Genomic DNA, 10,608 nt, shown 5'->3' on the forward strand with positions numbered 1-10,608 from the left:
TGTGAATAGTTTCCTCCTGCCTTTCATCCGCAGTAGTAATTTACTCCGTTGTTCCAAAAATGCACTTTAACATATCTTCGAGCTTCTTTAGGTCAACTTCCCTAGGTTCTTTGTTCCTATTAACTTCACCAGAAAAAGAAGAACCATCAAAGTAAGGGGTTGGGGGAAGGTAAGAAATATAAGCACAACCGGTGAAAGTGACCATCTTGACCACCACACATATCACACACATTCCACACACAAGATTGAGTTGGTGCACAAAACTCGCTCTCAGGAATATTTTGATAATTTTGCCCTGGGTGGTTTCCTTCACAATATGCATAAGGAGGATCAAAAGTAGAATTACCAACAACAAAATTCTCATAATTCCATGATGTCATGTTTCTCAAATAAACAAATAGAACTAAAATAAAAAAAATTAAAAAAAATCAAATAATAAAATAAAAGTTCAAACTTGAAACCTAGCAATATGTACACCTACAACTACACCATTAGTTCCCCGTCAACGGCGCCAAAATTTGATCACGCCCAATAATGCCTTATAAAAAGGACAATGCGGTCGTTGCAAATATAATTCGGTTTACAAGTCCGGAGTCGAATCCCACAGAGAACTAAGGTTTAGCTACAGCTGTTCACTATCACCAAGAAGACAAGCTTGAACAATTCCTAACTTATAGATATTAAGATTCTTCTGTTTAACTACTTAACTAACAAATTAAAATAGTAAATTAACAACTAACGATACTGAGGGTTAGAGAAAAGATTAAGGAGGTCTAGAGTTATGATTTCCCCTATTGTCGGAATCCTTCCCGCTATGTCTTCTATAGTTTCGCCTAAGTATTCTCTACCGATCATGAGCACTCTTATTACCGTAAATCTCTCCCGAGTAATTACGACAATTTACTAGACGCACTCTCCCGAGCTACGCTAGCTGGCTTTTAATACAGCTCACTTCAGATCGCACCCAAGGCTTCGTTATCCCTAATCCCGCCTTTAAACCCTCGGTTATTGATCCCTCATATACTCTGGGAGTGGTGGTGTTCAACAATTACCTAAATATGCACTCTCTCCCGAGTTATGCATACTAAATAGGCACAGCTAATTGAGAGCTCTTCAATCAACCACAATATAAACGTAGTTGAACAAATAGAGAAAAGGCTATGGCTCAATTATATAAAAACATAACAAGAATTTATCCTACAAAAGGTTCTATCAAAACTCTAGATAACAAATTAGCTATTCATAATAGTATGTAAAACTACAATACTAAAAGTCATAACCAACAATGAAAAATAGGAAGAGGAAGAAAAAAAAACTCGTAGAAGAATTCTCCGCCTTGCTCCCAATGTGTTCTTGCCTCCTTAGGTCGAATCTATGTCCAAAATATGTCCCCCTCTTGTTCTTGGCCGACCTCCTTTGTTTAATATAGAGTTTAGGACTTAATCCCATGTTTTGCACTTTAGTCCCTAAAATTTTCGCTTCCTGCCGCGGTTTTGCCGCAGTCGCGGTGGAACCGCGGCCAAACATGCCCTCTGATTCTTCAGTTGTCCGCGACCATCTTCTACCGCGGTTCTGCCGCGGTCGCGGAAAAACCGCGATTTTTCACCCTGTTCCGTTTGGAATTTGGAAAAACGTAAAACATGAAAGTTGTAGTCCTTTGAGTTAGCTTTCCAACCATATATTGTGGAGCCCAAATGGAGTTCTGAGCAAAAAGTTATGTCTATTTTACTAGACAGTGCGCAATATGCCTCCTCAAGTCTTCGTTCGTACTTAATTATCAAATTTGACCTCCGAACACGATCCGACTTAATTCCTTGAGCTTTTACTCAGACTTCAAAGCTTCAAATCACTTAAATTCATTCCATAACATCTATATAGCTCGGAATCACACCTACAAGGCATAAAACACACAATTAGTGTAAAACACTAGCGATTAAAGCGCAAACTCAATTAAAGTGCAGTAAATTCGAGTGTAATAAGCGACTAAAATATGCAATTATAGCCTATCATCAGTGATTTACAATTATATCCTTAAATTGTGTAAATATTTAAGGGCATAAAAGTCGATCAATATTTTAAGGATATTTTAGTCGTTCAATATTTAACATAAATTATTCGTGCTTTTATAATAATATAGATATAGATATAGATAGATATAGATATAGATAGATAGATAGATAGATAGATAGATATAGATTTATATGAGGTAAATCTTAGTTGACTACATAGTTGGAAGTAGAATTTTTATATGGTAAAATCTTAATGATTATAAAGTCCTAAATATTAGTATAGTCTACATGGTTAAGTTAAAGAAAGATTAAATAACCAAAAGTTTAATTGATTTTAAAACTTTAAATATTAGGAAAATAATTGAATTACAAATTTGTCCAATATAAAAACTTTTTTTAAGGTTAAAAAAGGCGAACGACATTTCGCTTAGAGCCTTCGTACTTTTAATATAGTGTATAGATAGATGTATAGATACATCTGATCACAACAATTAAACCAAAAATAGATTAAAAGGTGACATAGATATTGGATATCTATGCTATTAGCAATATCGTCACAATAAATATCTTGACGTGTAAGAAAAAAAGTACAATATTGACTAATATAATTTTACTACAGATGTATCTCACAGAATACTCCAATTTTGTTAGATTATTATGAGATTATATATTTGTTACAAATATGCACAACCTAAGTTTTATATGCCGATGGTATATAACTTTTGATGGACTCTATCCGTTCCAACTAGTTACCTACCTTATTGTTTCTAGGTTGGTAACTTGTGCTTACTAGATATTTATGTGGAGTCAAATTAAAATTTAAATAATCTACACAATGTGAACACACACACACAAAGAAAGATTTTTCAGAAAAGGATAAAATAAAGTTTTTTCAAAAAGTCATTATTATCCCCAACTCCCCAAAGAACAATTTTCCAAACTTGAGGCGGTAAAGGAAACAGAACCAAAAAAAGTTACTGGCGTCGGGTCCATCTATAAATAAGGGCCTTCCCCTTCAATTCTCATGCAATTTTGATTATGGCTGAGGCTTGCGGTAAGTGCAGCGAGTGCGGCGCTCCTATGATCCGAGTACGTTTCGAGATTTTATTCCTTCGCCATAGTTAATTAATGTCTCAATTGTAGCTAGTGATCGTTATTTTCTCCTCCCAGTTTATTGACCACTAGGCCGTTTGGTGCTTGGTAGGTTTGTGCTGATTATTCATATTCTTGATCCCAACTAGTTTGGGATTGAGACATAGTTGATAGATGATAGTAGTTTCTCCTGAGTATTCGTCGAAATTTTGTGGAATGCGTTGGGTTTCTCGGTCTTTGAAGCATTATGTCCTTCATTCTGTTTGAGGCAATTGGCTAGGTGGACATATGTTAGATTTTCGCTTCTGTAAAGATATTAATGTGTTTGAGTTTCATGGTGCTGATTTGAGAGTGCAGTAACACTATGTAAATGCTAGTGGTTTCATTGCCCTAGTTGAGAAATCCAAAACTTTGTGGATATAGGCATCCAGTCTGATATACTTTTTGCTTGTGCTAAGTGATAAATAAAATTGTACGGCAGAAGCTAACAATTTTTGGTCCTTCTCCAACAACATTGGAATACTTTATCAGTCAACAATGTGGAGGTGCATGTGTATAGTTTTTTGGCGATCAATTCATTATTGAAGGTGATATTGAATCCATTTTTTGTTCCGTTCGACTCATGTGATAAAAATAAAGCTTCATCTTTTGTTGAATAAAGACAGATTCACGTTTTGTTTTTCTATAGACAATGGTGTATGTGATGGATGGTAGAAGATGTTACGGTTGTATATTATCCTTCCCCCCATTTATCCTCATTTAACCCAACCACATTATCCTTTCCTCCATTTCTCCCATCGAGATCAAGAGCTTCTGCCACCCCATAATTTCTTCACCTTCTAATCTACTCTTCTTTGTTATATTCATACCAGTAGCTTAAAAATGGTCACATTCGTCAGAAGGTGCAAGTAGAACATATTGAGGATAACATGAGAGAAGGTTGATTGAGATGGTATGGTCATGTCCTACGTCACCTACGGATGCATCGGTCCGTAGGTGTGTAACTGTCGTGGTGAAGGTGTTAAAAGAGGACGAGGTAGACTTAAAATCACATGGAAGGAAGTTGTCTCGAAAGATCTACAATTCTTTGGAATCAATGCAGACTTAACTAATGAGATCCATATAGGTGATATCTATTAGTTGGTAATAGGTAGTCTTGTTAGTACGTTGGTTTTGAACCTACTGCTTTTCTAGGAGTATTTTGACCTTACCTTAGATTTATATGCCAGTAAAAGTGATAGATAACTTTTGTTATTATTATTGCTATTATTTGTATATAAATATTTTTGATAAGTTTATTTGTATATATTTTTCACTTCTATTCTTGTTTGATAAATGAGTTTAAAACATATTTATGCTAGAGAGAAGCCTTTATAAGGCTGTCCGATGCACAATTTATATGATTGAATGAAATATATTAACCTTTGGGGAGTGCTTGAGAAGGAAGAAGGATACATATTCTTCTAAAACATGTGAACAAAGTAGCGGGAACAAATGTGAGGATAGTGGAAGAGATTGAGTTTTTCAGAACCAATGATTTGTATTGTGTCTGTACTTTTTATCCCAATTATGGATGAGGTAACTAATAGTATACAAAATGAGAGCGTTCATGAAGCATTCGTTTTGCAGATGATATTATGTTAATTGAAGGAAGTAGCTACTGCTAACAAAGAGTTGGAACTTGGAACCATGGGAAAGTACTATGGAGCGTAAGAGTTTTATGATAATTAAGTAGAAGCACATTGAAGATATTGCGAGTTTGTTCTCTATGAGAAAAATGAGATTAGATCCGATTGTGGTTCTTAGATGCTGAGACTTTAGATACTTAGGCATAGTCTTTCTGGGGGAATGTCATGATAGGCAAAGATGTAACACACAAAATAAAAATTGACTGACCTAAATATACGAGTGCTTCAGGAGTACTAGGTGATAGGGAGTTCAACAGAGTAATTGTAAAACATTAATGGTTCATAAATAATGTCATGAGGAGAGAATGTTGGACTTCTAAGACCCAACTTGTCCACAAAGAGAATGTAGTGGAAATGCGGAAACCGTACGAAAGTACTATCCATGATATTTATTTGCTTTTGATGTTTCCTTTCCATGAAAATTAGATGCTGTCAAGGCATCACAAGTTTCACACCTATCTAGAAACCCACTTCTGGTCCTTTTAGTCTAAAGAATCTAAGAAAAGAAAACTCTAAATCAGGAAGTTGATTCTTACCTCCGTTGCAGCTGACTTACCTGTACTATTTAACAAAGCTATGATTTTGAGACTACTATTAACTAACTCCTTGATTTTCTAAGGAGTGATTCTTTCTCTTCTTATATTAATGCCGATCTCCTTCTCTTCATATCGTGCAGGATGCAATACCTGTGAAAGATGAATCTTCATCTACTGCCAATAACAGTGTGCTCATGAAGTGTGCATCACCCTTTCCCAAAACGGCTCAAAGTCCTGCGACAGGTCCTGTTACCGAAGGTGAAATTAGAGCTTTTCTGATGCAGAGAAAACAAGTGACCAAACTGAATCTTGTCAGCAAATTTAGATCTCGTTTAAAATGTAGAGAGGTATGACAAGACTGGTTAGTCAGCATAACTGCATGGCAGCCAAGTTTTTAAAATCCTTTTACATCACTTCTTGTGATTGGTAGATTCCTCCTTCCCTTACGGGATTTTATTAATTAATTTGATGCAGGATAAGATTGCTTTTGCTAATGTATTGAGGAGGATCTCCAAAATACAGAAAACCGGTACAGCTAGCTATGTTGTGTTACAGGTAGGTTTCTGCTGAGTATTCATATTCTCGATCCTAACTAGTTTGGGATTGAGACATATAGTTGATAGATGCTCCTGAGTGTTCGCCAAAATTTTGTGAAAATCTTTGGGTTTCTCAGTTTTTAAAGCATTATGTCCATTCTGTTTGAGGCAATTGGCTAGGTGGACATATAGGCTAGGTTTTTTGCTTCTGCTAAGATATCGGTGTGTTTGAGTTTGATGGTGCTGATTTGAGAGTGCAGTAATACTAAGTAAATGCCAGTTTTTCGTTTTTGTAGTTAGAAATTCAAAACTTCGTGGATATAGGTACCCAATCTGAGTGCTAAGTGATAAATAAAATTGTATGGCAGAAGCAAACAATTTTTTGTCCTGCAAGAACATTCGAATACTTTGTCAGTCAACAATGTGGAGTTGCATTATAGTTTTGGAGAATTGATTTTTAAAGGTGATATTTAATCCAATTTTTGTTCCGTAGGACTCATTTATAAAAATAAAGCCTTATCTTCTGTTGAATAAAGACAGATTCACGTTTTGTTTTTCTATAGACAACGGAGGATGTGATGGCTGGTAGAAGATGTTACGGTAGTATATTATCCTTCCCCTCATTTTGTCTCCATTTAACCCAACCACATTATCCTTTCCTCCGTTTCTCCCACTGAGATCAAGAGCTTTTGCCACCCTATAATTTCTTCACCTTCCTTTTTACACTTTTTTGTTATATTTATACAAGTAAAAGGGCAGCCCGGTACACTAAGCTCTCGCTATGCGCAGGGTCAGAATGTGCAAGTAGCATGTCTTGAGGATAAGATGAGAGAAGGTCGATTGAGATAGTATGGTCATGTCCTGCGTCGACCTACAGATTCAGAGGTTCATAGGTGTGAAACTGTAGTGCTACCTAGGAACCATGGAAAAGTACTATGGAGCATAAGAGTTTTACGATAAGTAGAAGCAGATTAGAGATATTGCAAGTTTATTCTCTATGAGAAAAATGAGATTAGATTGGTTCTTAAATGTTGACACTTTAGATACTTGGGCATAGTCTTTCTGGGGGAATGGCATGATAGGCAAAGATGTAACACACGGAATAAAAATTGAATGACCTAAATATACGAGTGCTTCAGGAGTACTAGGTGATAGGGAGTTCAACAGAATAATTGTAAAACTATTAATGTTTCATGAATAATGGTTCACAAATAATGTCTTGAGGAGAGAATGTTGGACTTCTAAGACCCAACTTGTCCACAAAGAGAATGTAGTGGAAATGCAGAAACCGTATGAAGTTACTATCCATGATATTTATTTGCTTTAGATGTGTCCTTTGCATGAAAATTAGATGCTGTCCAAGGCATCTTATGTTTCACACCCATCTGGAATCTGGATACCCACTTTTGGTCCTTCTAGTTTAAAGAATATAGGAGAAAACTCTTAATTGGGAAGTTGATTCTTATTTCCGTGTCAGCTGACTTACCTGTACTGTTTAACAAAGCTATGATTTTGAGACTACTTTTAACTAACTCCTTGATTTTCTAAGGAGTGATTCTTTCTCTTCTTATATTAATGCCGATCTCCTTTTCTTCATACCATGCAGGATGCAATACCTGTGGAAGATGAATTTTCATCTACTGCGAATAACAGTTTTCTCATAAAGCGTGCATCACCCTTTCCCAAAACTGCTCAAAGTCTTGCCACAGGTCCTGTTACCGAAGATGAAATTAGAGCTTTTCTGTTGCAGAGAAACTCAGTGACCACACTGCATCTTGTCAGCAAATTTAAATCTCGTTTGCAACGTACAGAGGTATGACAAGACTGGTTTGTCAAGACAGATTTGCCTGTTTGTTGCTCACTGACCTATAGATTAGGCTCGTAAATGCAGGGAGGCATTGCAATAAAAATTTATCGACTTAAAATTGTGTTGCTGACCAAATGCATCATAGCGTCTGAGCCTCTTCATATTTGAGTTAATCTTGTGAATAAACACCCTAAAAATGTAAAGCAAAACTGGATTTCCTCAGCATAACTGCATGTCAGCCAAGATTTGACACTGCTTTTACTTCTTGTGATATGGTAGATTCCTCCTTTCCTTGTGTGATTTCATTAATTAATTTGATGCAGGATAAGGCTGCTTTTGCTGATGTATTGAGGAGGATCGCGAAGATACAGAAAACCAGTACAACTAGCTATGTTGTGTTACGAGAGAGGTGATGTTTTTCCCAGGATAACATGATATTGCAGTCTGTTTTAATGGAAGAACAATCCCTTTCCGTTCTTTTTTCTTTTTCTTTTTTGTGTTTGATTCCTTTGTGTTTCTGTCTCTGTTCTTTCTCTTGTTCTGTATTTGAATGTTGAACGGGTCTGAAAAGGTTAATTACTTTACTTGAGTTTTGTTGATTGGCTTTGCTTGTGCATGCAGGCTGGAGTCAAATACACCAGTACATGGTCTGGCAGCCAAGATTAATCGTCTGGGCATTAATGATTAGGAATGATAATGGAACGGTGCAGATTGATTTTCCTGGTTCTGCATCAACTCACCAACCCTACTATTAATAATATAAAACCTTCGCACTGCTTCACGACGGTCTCCTTATAATTTGCAAAGTGAAGATTGAATCTGTAATTATGCTTTTGGAATTTTCTTTTTTCCATTGAATTTTCAATTTAGATATATACAGTATATTACATGCTTAATATGTTAGTCACAGTACAGCATGTCAAATAAACTAGTAACTGAGAATTACCAATAACTATTACGCTTTGATTCCAAATTATTTAGATCAGTTATATGAATCCTCTATATTCATTGTGGTTCATTTTATTTCATTATTCAACAGTATGCCGTGCCGTGTAGAACAAGTTGTGGATCTCTAAAACTATTCATTTTCAAATGTCATAGCTATCGTACGTTGTCATACGATCTCCAATCCAACTAAGAAAACACATGTTGAACGCCAAAGTTTATGCAAGTGTATTAATGACGAGTAACTGTAGACTAACTAGTAGGTATATTTTTTATAGTTATTAGCTACGGCTCATTTTATGTCAAGTCTGCATAGATTTATAGTTACAGTAGGACATTTTAAGACAAACTTCTTTTTACATGATTTTAGGTCAACCTCGTTCATTTTTTGACACATTCAATCACTTGAGTCGTATCCTTGCTGTAGTCTTAAGTTGTATTATGCAAATCTCTTTGTTTCTCCTATATATTTAAGACGAATCAATAGGACAAACGAAGATGTCGTTGGCTACATATCGGTGGAGAGTTGGAGAATGTAAGGAGTTGGGAAAGAAACTGAACTTATTTTGAGTTTTGTTGGACGTTCAAAACCTTGTACAATGATTCAAGCTTTGGTTTGTTTGTAATAGTCTCAAATGAATTTAACAGATAACTGAGCCAAAAAATCTATATATATAATAAAGTTGGGCATGGAGAAGGTGATGTGGCATCCTTCTATGTCTAGCAATTCTATTTATCTTTTATCTCCTTTTTTTTTTGAGCATTTTTACCTTCTCTATTCACATTCAATAAATTAAAAAAATTGTATTAAATAAACAAATGTTGCTCGAAATGTTTCTTGGGTATTTATTGGAGAGTCCAAACGTTTCATGGAAGCCCAAAGGTAAAACAGTGGTCCCTTCCTCAAATCTCTCACATAAATTAACATGTTTATATATAATTTTGTGCGCTGTTAATTTTCTTATTCTATAATCTGAAGTAATCATATTCTACTGGCTCTTTTTAAATATGAAAAGAAAAGGATTGGAACGTTTGAAAAGAGCTTTCATGGTGTTCCAGTTTTTCAGGTACACTCTCTCAACCTGGTATATCCAAAATTATCTGTGGCACCTCTCTTAGACCAGAAAAACTATTTATCTTTTAACTTCCTTTCTTTGCCTTTATATCCCAATTATTTAGTTGTTCGATCTTCCAAATTATTGTTTATTTATTGTGCAATTAGAGAGGGTAATAAAAAGTTATAATTGTATTGTTAATTTTTTAATGGGGTCCTAAAAACATGTACATCATAACTTATTATAATCAATCGCTTAAAAATTTGGCTTCTCATTCTATGGTGCAGAATATCGTCAAAAGTATATATAAAATAAAGAACACCGCCAGCACTATTAACCTTGATAGCCTATGCATCCTCTTAACCGATTACTATTAGACTATTTTTGCTACTTCTTACCCTTCAGAGCTTAAATTTGTTTCACCTTGACAATATTTCCTTTGAGAGCAATACTTGGACATATCGTGGAAGTAGGTGTGCTTTCTTTAAAAAAAAAAAAACTTTCAATGTTTTGTGTTAACTAACTAATTATATTCTTTATTTTGTGACAAATTATTGGAACTTATCTCTATGTATGATCTGAGGATTGTAAAGATGTTGCAGGAACTTTTTCAGAGGGGAAAGCAATCGAAAATCTATAAGCATCTATTATATTTTCTTGCTTTCTTCTCATAAAGTTGTGTTCACAGTTTCTGTGTTCGTGTATATGTATAAGATTTTTTTTGTTACAACATATATATATGTATGCCAATTGGATACACAAAGGTATTGCAGTTAAATTCTTAATTTCAATCTACATTTAAATGAATTTGGTATAGGTGATTGTGTCAATGGGTGCTTCTTGGTGTGTCAAGTGGGAGAAATACCTTTGTTTGTAACGGAAAATGTGTTGTATATTTAATTATTTCTCCTGCATAATATTGGAAATATATCATCAGACA

The 10,608-nt window shown here is 35.1% G+C and overlaps 1 protein-coding gene across 1 annotated transcript; it reads left to right on the top strand.

Moving 5' to 3' along the window:
- On the top strand, positions 2,945 to 8,670 carry LOC109235772 (transcription initiation factor IIF subunit alpha-like). The gene is made up of 6 exons (XM_019402014.1): positions 2,945 to 3,098; positions 5,466 to 5,672; positions 5,800 to 5,880; positions 7,468 to 7,674; positions 7,992 to 8,077; positions 8,290 to 8,670. Exons 1-6 carry the CDS (start codon positions 3,048 to 3,050, stop codon positions 8,354 to 8,356), a joined length of 699 nt encoding a protein of 232 aa, XP_019257559.1. The 5' UTR covers positions 2,945 to 3,047; the 3' UTR covers positions 8,357 to 8,670.

The sequence above is a fragment of the Nicotiana attenuata genome, chromosome 12, assembly GCF_001879085.1.
Source record: "Nicotiana attenuata strain UT chromosome 12, NIATTr2, whole genome shotgun sequence".
Lineage (NCBI taxonomy): Eukaryota > Viridiplantae > Streptophyta > Magnoliopsida > Solanales > Solanaceae > Nicotiana > Nicotiana attenuata.